General features: G+C 31.3%; 1 protein-coding gene across 1 annotated transcript in view; it reads left to right on the top strand.

Moving 5' to 3' along the window:
* LOC129966438 (dual specificity tyrosine-phosphorylation-regulated kinase 2-like) overlaps positions 1–13923 on the top strand; it is a 78966-nt gene that overhangs the window by 49074 nt on the left and 15969 nt on the right. The window contains exons 4-9 of the mRNA XM_056080861.1: positions 4013–4176; positions 7486–7622; positions 7737–7877; positions 8612–8750; positions 11398–11520; positions 12924–13116. Coding sequence (XP_055936836.1) covers positions 4013–4176; positions 7486–7622; positions 7737–7877; positions 8612–8750; positions 11398–11520; positions 12924–13116 — 897 coding nt within the window. The remainder of the gene's footprint in view (positions 1–4012; positions 4177–7485; positions 7623–7736; positions 7878–8611; positions 8751–11397; positions 11521–12923; positions 13117–13923) is intronic.

The raw sequence follows: 13923 nt of genomic DNA, 5'->3' as shown, positions 1-13923 counted from the left end.
AATGTTTATTAGTTGTATGTGTGGTGAAAGCTTATACGCCAGTTAACAGCTACGCTACACGAGCAATTGCTTTTGTATTGTGGTCATGTTACTCGGCTGCGAACCACAAGGTCACAAGTTCTATCCTCACTCAATTCAATCCGCCACATGGGTGACCTCGGACGACGAACCTTCAACCTTCGTACGACTGTTGTGGCTCCATCTACCCGAAAAGTAGTCAGACTCACTTGACGCAACAGCAGCAAACCCACATATGCTCGCCAAAACGCTTGGCACTTCTGAAATGGGTACAGGCGCATTAGACTCAATAGCTAATAAATCACCACTCAACAACCATATCGTTTGTCTCACCTCCGACTCACTGGAGGGAGAGTCTGTAGTGAATAGCATATAAGCTAGTTAACAACTACGCTACAGGAGCAATTGCTTTTGTATTGTGGTCATGTTACTCGGCTGCGAACCACAAGGTCCCACGTTCTATCTTCGCTCATCACATTCCACCACATATGGAATCTGTAAATTGCGACATACGTGAACTAAAAATTGTTCGCTCTACATAATTGTTAAAAACACATTTCATATGAAAGATCGTTTTATTTAAAAGTACCAATTCAGTAAGTAGTAACTTTTTAGATAGTAAGTAGTCGATAAAACGTTCCATTGTTTCCAATAATTTTTAATTAAAAATTTTATCTAAATTCTGATTTTTTTTTCTTCAATAATTTTTGAGAACATTGACAAAAATTATTTTCATACCACTTTGAAATTCAAGAAAATATCTTTTTTCCAATTTTAATTCTATTCTCGTACCATTTTTTAATCTTAATCTTAATTTAGTAAATAGTTAACTATATTCTTAAACATATTTTTTGGTTATTTTAAGTTTTATTATTACTACTGCATTTATAGAGAAGCACGTTGGGAACATATTAAATAAATTCTTTTGTGTGTTTATACTTGAAATTCAAACTTAAAACCTTGTCGTGTTATGAATATTAGGCTAGAAATTTGCCTCAAAAGTATGAACTTTTTTATTCACATTCAGTGGAAATATTACTTAATTTTCTCATTTTTCTGTTTATTTGCATTCCTATTCATGTCCAAGAAAAAGTTTGCTCAAATTTTTAATTATTGAGTTTATTTACATTCTCATTAGCATTCTAGCTGTGCTAATTAAAATGTTATGTTCATTATTTTGCATAAAGTTTATTATGATTTATACAGGTGATTATCAAAATAATGGACACACTTTAGATTTATAAAGAATCCTTTGTTAGTATGGTGTAGGACCGTCTTTGGCATGTAATACAGCTTGAATTCGCCAAGGAATCGATTCACACAAGTGTTGAAGGACTGGATTGTTAGTTTTAATGGCACAAGAGCCATAAAAGGCTATACTGCGCCATACATATGGTCAATAAAAAAACTAAAATTGTATAAAAGATTCAAAGAGCGTACAATAAAGTAAAAGGTGCGTGAATTTCAATGATAAAACTTTAGAACAATGCGGTGATGTCTTTGACAATACACACAAGTGTTGAATAATGTTTAGAGGAATAATGTACCATTCTTGCTGGAGATATTATGAAAATTTTTGGGAGAGATGCCAGTGGAGGATATCGATTCCGTTTTGAAGGCTCTAAAATAGACCATATATTGAGTTAATGTTATATTGAGGTCTTCTGACTGGTCATCTGTCGGCTGAAGCCGGCAGATGTTTAACTTCATCTTCGTGTTCATCAAACCATGATTGGACAAGTATCGCTGCATGGATGAGGTCATTATCATTCTAGAAAATTCCATCTCTTGCAGGAAATAAAGTTTGCATCATAAGATGGACCTGGTCAGCTGAAATTTCTCTATACTTCTCCCCAATGATTCTTCCTTTCAGGGTTACGATTGGTCCAGCAGATAACCACGACATCGTTGCCCATATCATGACAGATTCACCTCCATGCTTAACAGTTGGAAGGAGACAATCATGATCATACGCTTGTGCAGATGTCCTCCAAACCTGCACCCGTCTTGTGGTAGGAAAAATTATGAAACACGATCCGTCAGACCATATTACTTTCTCCCACTTGCCAATCGACCAGGTTTTGTGAGTGTGACACCACTGTAGACGACGTTTACCATTAATATCTGTGACAAGTGGCTTGGGAATTGCTGCTCTGTCATAAATGTTTTGTTTATGAAGGTGCCCTCTAACTGTAATCCCTGGCACTGGAGAATCCAGATGAGTATTGAGCTCTGCGGTCACTTTTGCTGCAGTTGTTCATTTTTAAGAGATTAAAATCCGCTTCAATAACAGTCGATCCCTTTTACTGAGCTTCTCTTTCCGCCCACTATTTTGCTTTGCCGAGCTTGTCTTGCCGCGCTGTGTGTATGCTTCATGACTTTAGACACCGTACTTCTAGACACGCCTAAAAGTTGAGATGTTTCAATCGCACTTTGTCCAGCTAGACGGGTTCCTACAATTTGGCCTCTTTGAAAATCTGAGAAGTCCGCCATTTTATGCTTTTGAAAGAAATCCTAGAATCACAGACCTTCAATAAAGCTAACACATACTACCAGAATATATACATTACTATTTATAAAAAAACGGGCGGCTATTATTATATTTTAATGCTTACGAAACGTATTCAAAAATGTCACTTTTATTCACAGATGTCAATTATTTTGATAACCACCTGTAGCTCAAAAAACTTTTTTTCTCTAGTTATTGAAATTAGAAGAAAAAGTAAGGATGATCAAAATGTGATTGGAAATAGAAATAGAATTTCAGTTGGTGTAAATTTTTTCTACGATAAAAAATTTTTCGAAATTAACAGCGGAATATATTATAAATAAGCTCTGAGAAGAAAGAATATAAAAATAAATCGACATATTTCTTAGTTTCTTCGGGAATTTCAAAGCTGCAGTACGATTCATAATCAAGCAGTCATATTGTTTCAGAAATATAATTATTTACATTAAAATCATTTTACATTCAATTAAAAAAAATTCTAATTAGAAATATTAAAAGTAAATAGCTGTACTAAAAATTTTGAAAAACCGTTCTCTACTGCTTGATTTTAAAAAATTCAAAGATTATGAAAGGTGCAGTTTGACAATCCATGAAACTTCTAGTAATTCATCGTTCCACAAACACGTCTTTCAAAATACATCATCTGCTGAAAGGATATCCTTGGATGCTTCCCAAAAACAAATGTGAGACAGAGATGTCTCAAGACATGCATCCATTACAGAAATAAGAGGCTAAAAGCATGCTCAGTTTGTGTTGAAGATAATTCTTTCAGGAAACAGCAACAATTTCACAAAGTACTTGTCTAGGTTCAATCAGCTTCTGCGATATTTCAGCCGTTCAATTTAAATTTCTCCATTTTTCTGTTATTTAAATCTTCTTTAAATCTTCCTGATAACGGATCAGCATGAGGAAGTGATGATTCCTTTTCCAGCCGTTAAGAAGGTAATGTGTCATTGATCTGAATGGTAAACATCGCTCAGTTCACAATGGGGGGGGGCGGTCCTTATGCTTATTATCTTTCGTATGAAAAGGAACTTTTTCTTTCCTTTCTTTTTTTTCCCTTGAAGTAAGGCATACTATAAAAAACAACTAAGGAGCATTCTATTGTTGATGATTATATTTCATCATTCAAAAAGCAACAATACCTATCTCTTATCTCTAAATTTTGCAAGAGAAAGGGGGCAAATGGAATTTTTCCGAAACTTATCTATAAGTAAAATATTGAAAATCCATTCGTTTGTTTCAACCTAATACAATTTCATTGATCCACCAGCTGCAAAAATTAATTCAGAAGTATTCGTTATCAGTGACGAAAAATTCAGTCCCTTCGCCTTCCCTTTCTTTTGCAGAATTTGAGAAAAAGACACATTTATTGATGCGTGTTAAATAAAGTTTTGTTGTATTTACTTAATAAAGTAATAATGATTTATATCTGAGAAGTATAGTTTTTGCGTATTTTACATCTTTTTTTTTTTTTTTTTGCAGAAGCGCTGGCCTATTACGGATCGCGATTGAATAAATACGAGCGCGCAGAAATTGCCCAGTATCCACAGGTGTGGTACCTGGGCCTCGACGCCAGCAAGATCGACGGGGAGCTGAGGGGGGCCCAGAATTGTGGATATGACGACGACAACGGCTCTTATATAAAAGTATGTATCTTTCACTTTAATCATTTTTTTTTTCCTAATGTAAATAAAACACATAACATCTTTTGTACTTAAAATGGTTTGTTTTGAACATTTGCAATAGCACATACATTACAAGCTGATATACAAATGGTTGTAAAATCGCTTTTTTATTTGAAAATAAAAACTAATAAAGAACAGACTGAGATTATAGCTTATTGTTTTGAGAAGATGATTATACACAAAATAATAAAGTATAAATAATTGAAAGAGAAAATATTTTGACCCTTTAGAATTAGAAAACTGTCCAATATTTGTATTAAACGTTAGTAAAATCTGTTAATTTATTATTTTTTCATGCAAGTATGCATAACAACACACACACCCACACACACACACGCGCACACACAAAGAATACTCCTGTAACTTTGTTATTTATTATCGTATCTTCACAAAATTGATGTCGATGAAAATGGCTAAAGAGGGCATTTGTTGGGATAGACAAACTGATTTACTGCATTAATTAACATAGCCAAATGACTAATGTCTAGAAATTTTTCAACTACGAAAATCGAGAATTTTCAATAATTCCATTCAGCAGATCTTTTTATGTATATGTATCAAATTTCGTTCCAAAATTCACAGTAGTTGTTGTGATATACTTAATTTTATTTGCTGAAAACTCCATCCTAAAATAGTCAACCAATCAGAGACAGTATATAAAATAACTCACAGCTTGGTTATTGCAAAATAAGATTTGTTTTCGTTATTATTCCGGGAATTTTGAAGGGGCAAACAACACGATTCACGATTAATATGAGTATAATTTTTCAAAATATTTTTTTCCCATTTTATTTAAATATTGAACCTTTTTCATTAGTATTAAAAACAATTCATCATTTGGTCTTTTTTAGTTGATCCTGCCCTAAGAAATTAACATAATTTTTATGGCGAATGAAATAGGTTGTTTAAATATATTTCTTTCCTTAAAAAATCGTTGATTGGTAAGATGAGAATGAATTTTAAGGTAAGGATATTATCAGTGTTTGATGAAAGGATGGACTTTTTATTTCCCAGCGGAAACAATCGTTAATCGATCAGGAGATTTGTTAAATTTACTACTATAAGCTACTGTAAGAATGACAAATTGATGGGCATTCTTTTTGTTACTCAAGCTGTTTTCTTTACGTCAGTACTGTTAATTTTCACTGAAAAAAGTTTTATAAACCTTCAAATGGAAAGTTCATGGAAATAACTGACGAATTGTACTGATTGTACTTCCAACCTTGCAAAAGCATGTTCTCTAAACATCAAGTTTTTTTTTCCTTAAAAAGCGCATTTTGAGGGTTTAGAAGATTTCTTTATGCGACTGCAGATCATATGCAGCACTGTGAATTATCATTAAGAAGCTCGAACAAGTTAGATCATTAGCAATTAAATCTAGACCCACAGCGGTGATCACCAACAAAAAGACTGCATCTTTTCCTTGTGTTCGTATAATAACTTGTTAACTTGAAATGTGTGAAGATAGTATTGTGTAAAAAAACTTACATTTCATTCTTCACATTTATATATAATAATTTTCTAGTATAATACATAATTCATTTGTTTGCAAGAATTAAGGGATATACTTGATTTTTCTACTTTAACATTTCATGATCGAACAGAGGTTTATAAATGAACCTTGGAAAATAAATAGGAATATGAAGCTCTAGTTGCCAGCTTGTCAATATATTGAAATAGTCCAGCTATTTTGATTAATGAAATAGCACTTTTTGATGGTGAATCTCTAATATCATTGGTACCAATCGGAAGTTATTAAAAAATAATTATTTGATTATAACGTTGTACATATCTAGTTAGAATATGAACTTGAAGTTTGTTTGAGTAGGCATTATTAGATACATTGAATGCAAACATCTGGCTTTTTCTGACTTTGATAATGTCAAAAATTTTTCTTAACGATGGCATTTTCTAAATGGATTTTTTTTTTTTTCATAACAGAATTTTAAAAAAAACTATTTTTATTCTCGGAAAACTTTAATTATATGAAAGTGCAATGTATAAAAGATAAAGGAATAGTTTTTGTATAATTATCAGATTTAATGCATATTGCATAGACATCACATTTAATTTTCATAAATATCACATTTAAAAATATCTCCCGCAAGAAGTTTTGAAAAAAATTATAATGATTATTGCGCATTAAATCACAAAAAAAATGGTTAAACTGAAATTATAGTTTATTGATTACAAAAAAAAAAAAAAAAAAAAAAAAAAAAAAAATTTAAAAAAATACAAAATTTGGAATAAGATTTATTTGTAACTCTTCTTTCTAAACAATCTAGTACTGAAAAGCGACCATGCTCATCGGAATTTAAAGGCCCGAACATCTATTTTCTGAGATAAGAAAATGAAAGAAATTCCTCAAATCCCCGTGGTCAGCTTCCAAAAAACTGAATGAAACTATGGGGAACATGGAAATTTTCTCATGAAAAAAGTTATTTTTTGTGATATATTTTTAAAGCTCATCATCCCTCCATCACTTCTTTCCTTAAATGGCCGTACACTGTAAGGAACTGTCTAATTCATATTATATGACTGTCGAACACACTTCGCAATCTTACACCTGCATATTGTGAGGAATTTGTAATACTACTTCCCTGCGTAGTAACTCTTTTGATAAGGAAGATATATTTACAGTAATGATTTTTAAATGGATACCAAGTCGATGACCCTTGAGCTTGGTGAGAAGTTTTTTTGCCCTGTAGCTGAGTCCACGAAAGTCCGAGAAACGAAGTCAGTAGTCAGTGAGCTGACGAGTCGAGAGACTCGAGTAGTTGAGCGGAGCTTCTCTCTAGAATCTCCTGCGAATTCTCTCAGAGTACTTCATGATGTTACAGTTATTTACTACCAATTTGCTACCAATAGAAATTAGTTTATTTACATTTGCAACGCTTTTTTTATCTACAGTTTGATTATATCGCGATATATTATTTAATGGAAATTTTTTAATATTTAAAAAATTAGAATTTTTTTTATCAAAATACATTTACTCAATTACAATGCATTTACTCAAATGCAATACTCAGTTACATTCTGTTAATTATCTCTAGAACATCCAAACAATTGCCAAACAAATATCACAATACACTAAATTTTTAAATTAATTTTAAAAAAATGATATTTATATCTGACTGTCAAAGAATCTGATAGAAAAAAATATTTGCTATATTCAAGGCTCTGGAGAAAAGCATTGGGACTTCGCTTGATTAAAAACTTGCACCATAAATTTAATTTTATTATTCTAGCATATTCTGATGCATTTTTCAGGTTCTCCATGATCATATTGCCTATAGATATGAAATCTTAGAGGTAATTGGAAAAGGTTCTTTCGGACAAGTGATTCGTGCATTGGACCACAGAACTGACCAACAGATTGCCTTGAAAATAATCCGAAATAAGAAAAGGTGCTCTGCTCATTTTCAATTCTCAGATTTCTTTTAGTTTAATTGCTATTCGAAAATTAATAAAATTTTAAGTTTAAAAACAACCTAATTGATTAATTTCCTTTTTTCTTGCAGGTTCCACCAGCAAGCCTTGGTGGAAGTGAAGATTTTGGAACAGGTGACGAAGAAAGACAGAGATGGTTTCTACAACACCATCCACATGTTGGATCACTTCTACTTCAGAAACCACCTGTGTATCACTTTCGAGCTCATGGGGTGCCAGCATTTGTTTATCTTTTATCTTCTTTTTTATCTCTAGAACTCATCTCTTTCTCTCTCCTCAAGAGAAAATTTGTATAATTTAATTAAGTATATTTTCCTTGATAAAATGTAGTAAAAAAAAAGTAAAAGGAGAATGAGAGCTTATTTCCTTCTAAATTTCCCAATATTCTATTATTAATCTTGTGATTAATTAAATATAAAATGGTTATTTTTAGATATGTCTTAAATAATAATTGTAAATTCTAAAGCAATTTTATACAAAATATGACAGAAGATAGCGTGCTTCATGCTGGAAGACCAAGACTATTTATTAATCAAAGTATTAATAAGTAGTCATGGTTTGAAGACACAAGAAAGTAGTTGGAGAAAGGCTTGGCAGTTTTGAGTTCTTGTCAAATTATAAAGACTATTAATTGACAAATTATAAAGACTCCTAATTCTTGTTCAATCTATATTGACAAATCGAAACTCGCACGTATTTCTTTTTTAATAAATGGTCTTCTTTTCCTTTGTATGACTTTCTACATGTTTGAATGATAGCATACTAGCAAGTATAAAATAGGGGGACAATAGCTGTAGGGATGATATCGAGCATATTTTCAAGTATATGTAATGATAAAATAATTATTGATAGTTTTACGAACTATAACTGATATTCTATTAAAAAATTATGCTTTTTTATATTGCCTTTACATAATTTCAACTATTATGATATTTTTTTCTTTCAGATGCAACCTGTACGAGCTGATAAAGAAGAACCAGTATCAAGGCTTCAGTCTTGGCCTCATTCGAAGGTTCGCCTTCTCTCTCGTCCAGTGCCTACGCCTCTTGTACCGAGAGAACATCATACACTGCGATCTTAAACCGGTTAGTTACTTTCCTCATGACAAAAATAAAATCTACTTGTAGTTACAAAATTATTGTAATATTTAAATATACATAAATGTTCCTCACTGAGCAATTTTAATACTGTACAAACATTTTTTAAAACCTTTCTTATATATAATGTCTTTAAAGAAAAAGACTTTTAACACATTGACTGCCGCATTACGCCTCTGTACGTTAAATATATATGTAAGAAACCATCTTTCTTATTAGATGATCCCCTTCCCAAATACAATTAAGAGATAGCAAAGAAGGAATCATATAACTAGACAGATAGTCCACATATCAGGCGTCAGTCGAGGCAGCGAATGCGTTAAGCATCAAAAAATCCCAACTCGAGGGACTTTCACGAATTTCCGCATTTCAGACATCCCTGTATCTTGAAAAATACATTTTCGGAATTATGTCTGTCTGCAATCACGATAATTCTAAAACACTTTGAGCGACGCGGATGAAATATAATATACCATCTTTACACCAAATTTGTAGATTTATATCAAATTTTGAACAAAATCCATTCAGAGGAAACCAGTCTAGCCGGCTGAACGCGTACAAGCGAACACGATAATTACGAAGCATAAAACTCAAAATACACAGTAATTGGAACATTGAATTTGCACTTGGTACATTGTTTCATGTCAAATTTGGAACTAAATCTATCAAAGTAGTGACGATTTCTCAGTCTGTATTTTCTTATTCATGCAAATATGATACCTCAAAAATTCAGTTAATTAAAAAAATCCAATGGAACATTCATTTGATATGTGATCTTATAGCTACAAATGCAATTAATTGTCAAATTTTGGTTTTACTTGATTGAAAAGGGGGGGGTGAGTCTAAAATATATATCTAGTTTTCTGGCACTTTTTTTGTATTGACCACATACCAAGGATTAATTTTCAAAATAAATAAATAAAATTAAAATTAAAATTCCCGAAGGTCCCATATTATTAGACCCTTTAACTATTGTAGTTACTAAAATCTCAGCTATGGTGGCGTGATCGTAAAATCGTGGCTTGTCCTAAGATCCATAGTTTTATATGAGATTAAAACCCTTAATAGCGAATATACGAGAAAGTTTTGGGGAGACCATCCTATTGGTTTTATCGAATATATCATTATTAATATCATTCATTGATTCGATAATAATTGTATAAAGTTTTTGTCGCATATCTGAAAAATATACTACCTATTTGTATTAAATCCTTTATAAAGTTTTAAGACAATCGCTTAATATTTCATTTTACATCAGTTGGTTTCCTTGGCTCCGATCATTTTTGTTTCAACATAAGGCTGATATGAAACCAAAATGTACTTGCAAAGTTCATTGTGAAAAGATATTAGATGCTTTATGAGAGCAAATTTTTACCAGTGTCTAAACATTGTATACAATATCATCTTATTAAAAATGTTGCTTCTCTTTCTTAATTCATTATGACACTCTTTATATAATGATTATTTTTATGCTTTCGCCATGGATTTTCCATGCAAGAATATACAAATGTTAATGCAACTGAAATTTTCTCTGCAACGAAAATTGTACAAATTTCAACTATTAATAAAAAGGAATTTTCTCTTGACGAATTTGTTTCTTAAACAAATTTTATATCCAATAGAAATTTTAAGACATATAGAAAGAAAGTTTTATTTTTTTTATTAAACAGTAGAAAAATATTTAAGTAAAAGTATAATAAAGTAAAAAAAAAATATTTAAGTTAAATTATTTGTTTTTTTAAAAGCAAATCATATGAATGTTGTGATGCGATAATTTAGGAGTTCATAACCTCAAATCGGTAAACTCAGAAAAAATAGTTCTGAGTTTACACTCCAAAATTAACATAATATACAAGTATAGGTTTAATAATTACCAAGAACGTATTTTCATTTAAATATGCTTATTACAAAAATTTCAAAAAAATAATAAATATCGTGTAACTTGAAAATCTTAACGTAAGCATATGATAATTTGCATGACAAATAAACTTTAAATATTAATACTATTGTGTAGGGAAAAAATAAAAATAGGTTTAACGAAGTCAAAATATTTGTAAATATTTTGTACAAGTATTAATGCATTTCCAATACATAGAATATGTTCTGTTCTACGCGTAGTAATTTTAAAAAAACGTGTTTCGAAAACAATGCAAAAAAAACGCTATCTTTTTATTATAGGAATACCTATTAGATTATTTATTCAAAAATAATTAATAAATGTTCTACTCATTAAAGATATACAAATTATGTATTTCTGTATTCGATGAATTGCTTCCTATTTTACTATACAGAAATTGAAAATCTGTGTTTTAAAGGTATAGATATTTCTATAATACAGGAATACAATTTGGTTACAGATAATATGTGAAATACTGCTATTTCTCTAAATAATAGTACGTCATAAACTACAAAATATTTTCCATTTTGTTGGAATTGTAGCTTTCAGAATTCTGATACAATTTTCAGTATTATCGAAAATAAAGAAGGTGTTATAATATTAAATAATTCAAATCCAACAGCAAATTGGAAGAAAGCGGAATGAACCAACATTCTCTCTGTGTTACTTTTCATAGATGTCCATAATTAATGTTTATTTCTTTCAAGCTGTTGAAGTTTTCCTTTGTTTCTACCCCAGGAGAATATTTTGTTGAAGAGTCGTGGGAGTAGTTCTATCAAAGTGATTGACTTCGGCAGTTCCTGCTTCAGTAATCAGAGGGTGTACACATACATCCAGTCAAGGTTCTACAGATCGCCAGAAGTAAGCTGAGCATCCTTGAAAGTTTATGACACAGGACATTTATTTTAGTGTTCCTTTTTTGCAATTTTGCTCTTATAAATAAACACGTGTTTCGATTTGAAAGAAAATTGCTTCATCTTATTGTCACGATTTCAGTTTAGAAAACTTTTCATTTATTCATTTCCTGCATACATATTTTTTTTTAGATTAGGAGTTTCTTTTAGTTTTCACTTTTAGGCATTTTAAACTTATTTGATTCGTTTGACTGATAAAGAAATTGCAGAAAAATCAGAGAAATTTAACTCATTAATTTTATTTATTTGTATTTGTTGAACCTGTGTTATCGTTAATACATATTTTATTTTAGAGCTTCTAGAATACCCCATTTTTTACTTCTAAAAATATTAAAATCGTTTATTCGAAAGAGTTTGTGTGTTACAGATTAGATAAATATTTGAAATCTTGATTAATTTTCTATTTTTTAATCAAAAAATTGTTCATTAATTGCTTACAAGCCACTTTTGTTTTCAAATCACTTTAGGAAAAAAAGACTTTGTGAAACATTACATAAGAATTTGATTTTATGTATGTTCAAAATTTAGCTTGATACAATACAAAAGCATATGCCTTGAATTTTAAAATGAAAAAATCTTCATTGACCACTAATAATTAAGCGAATATCAGTTGTATTTTTGCATATAATACAAGATATTCTCTATTTTGCAATATCCGTTTCATAATTTTGAAATTCATAAAAGCTTTGTAAAAATTAAATAAAAGACCTTCTAAAAGTCAGTTTTAAGAGAAATGTCTCGCAAAAAAATATCTAAAATACTTATAAAAAAGATATTTCTTAAACTATTTTTTCTTAAAATGCTCACTGTGTCGTAAAGGAAGGAATAGAGTGTCGGAATAATATAATCCACGGTGCAGTTTTACAAAAAAGAATGTCTGCAGGTGTTTTTGTTTACCAATCCAAAGACTCATATATGACATTCCTTGGGGATGTATCTTTTATGTCAAGAGATGGAGGCTAAATATCTTCGCTAAAGACAATCTAGGGGTTCCAAAAATAAAAAAAAATGTCATGGAAAGAACTAGAGGGACTGCATTGAGAAAGAGCGCGAGCCAATGATACTGGTCCCACTAGCATCTCAGCAAAGAATATGGATTTTTTAATTGAACTGGATGCAGTGAAACTCGCCGTTGTTAAAACGTATTTTTGTTTATTCATTAAATTTATACCTAAATATTGAGATCCCTAGATTAGGAGCTGCACAAACGTTGTAAACAAATCCATTTAATCCAGATATTTGCTGTGTGTACTTTGTGTAGCTCAAAAGTTGTTCTCATTCACATTTATAAAAATTTCGTTCAGCTTTAAAACGAGTTTTCAGGCTTATAAACAATCAAATCGCTTCCAGGTGATCCTCGGCCTTCCATACGGTCCCCCGATCGATATGTGGAGCCTGGGTTGCATCCTGGCCGAGCTGTACACCGGCTACCCCCTCTTCCCCGGCGAGAACGAAGCCGACCAGCTGGCCTGCATCATGGAGATCTTCGGGCCCCCTCCAGCTTCCGTCCTTGAAGCAGCCTCCAGGAGAAGACTCTTCTTCGGTGAGTCATGTCTTTATTTATTTTACTTTCGCGTATAATATGTATGCAAAAAAACCCTGTCGATACTGTTTTGAGCAGTGTTGGTGGGGTGGTCGGTTCTACACTACAAGAAGAATGTATATAAAAAGAAAATATCGTAACTATCAAGATTACTCAATGATAACTCAATGATTCTTCCTGAGTCTGAAAAATATCCTTTTGGTATTATGTCTATCTGTGAAGTCAATAACTTAGAAACACTTTGATCTAGACAGATGAAATTTAGTATATGAAATTTACATCAAAGTTTTAGATTGCTCTCAAAATATGAACATAATTCATTAAAAAGAATTATATCTGCACAGCTGTCCGCAGCTGTTACTTAATACCATCTTCACTACAAAACAAAGAGAACTAGATAAATAATTTTATATTCAGATTTATCGTCTAATATGTAGACATGCATCAAATTTGGAACCAAGTCCGGCTATTGGTCTGTGCTTTCACAAGCATGTAAACATGATAACTCAAATACGCAATGATTTAAATATATGAAATTTGGTACATGATTTTGTAACTAAAATTGTATGGTTTCAATCAGTCAAAAATGCGTTCAAAATACACATTCGTTTAGTTATTTTCGTATTAACAGCACACCATTGATAAATTGCCTATGATCGTGAGCGAATTATAACTAAGATTGGATATATATTTATTAGAGAGTATGGAAGAAAATTTAAGGAGACCTCTCCCACAGATTTATTATTACAATTATTTTTTAAAAACTGGTTCTGAGTTTCTGAAAAGATTCGTTGGTTCAATGTTTAA

Source organism: Argiope bruennichi, chromosome 4 (genome assembly GCF_947563725.1).
Source record: "Argiope bruennichi chromosome 4, qqArgBrue1.1, whole genome shotgun sequence".
Taxonomy (NCBI): Eukaryota; Metazoa; Arthropoda; class Arachnida; order Araneae; family Araneidae; genus Argiope; species Argiope bruennichi.
Note: the sequence above shows the minus strand (reverse complement) of the source record. Positions and strands in the feature narration are given on the sequence as shown.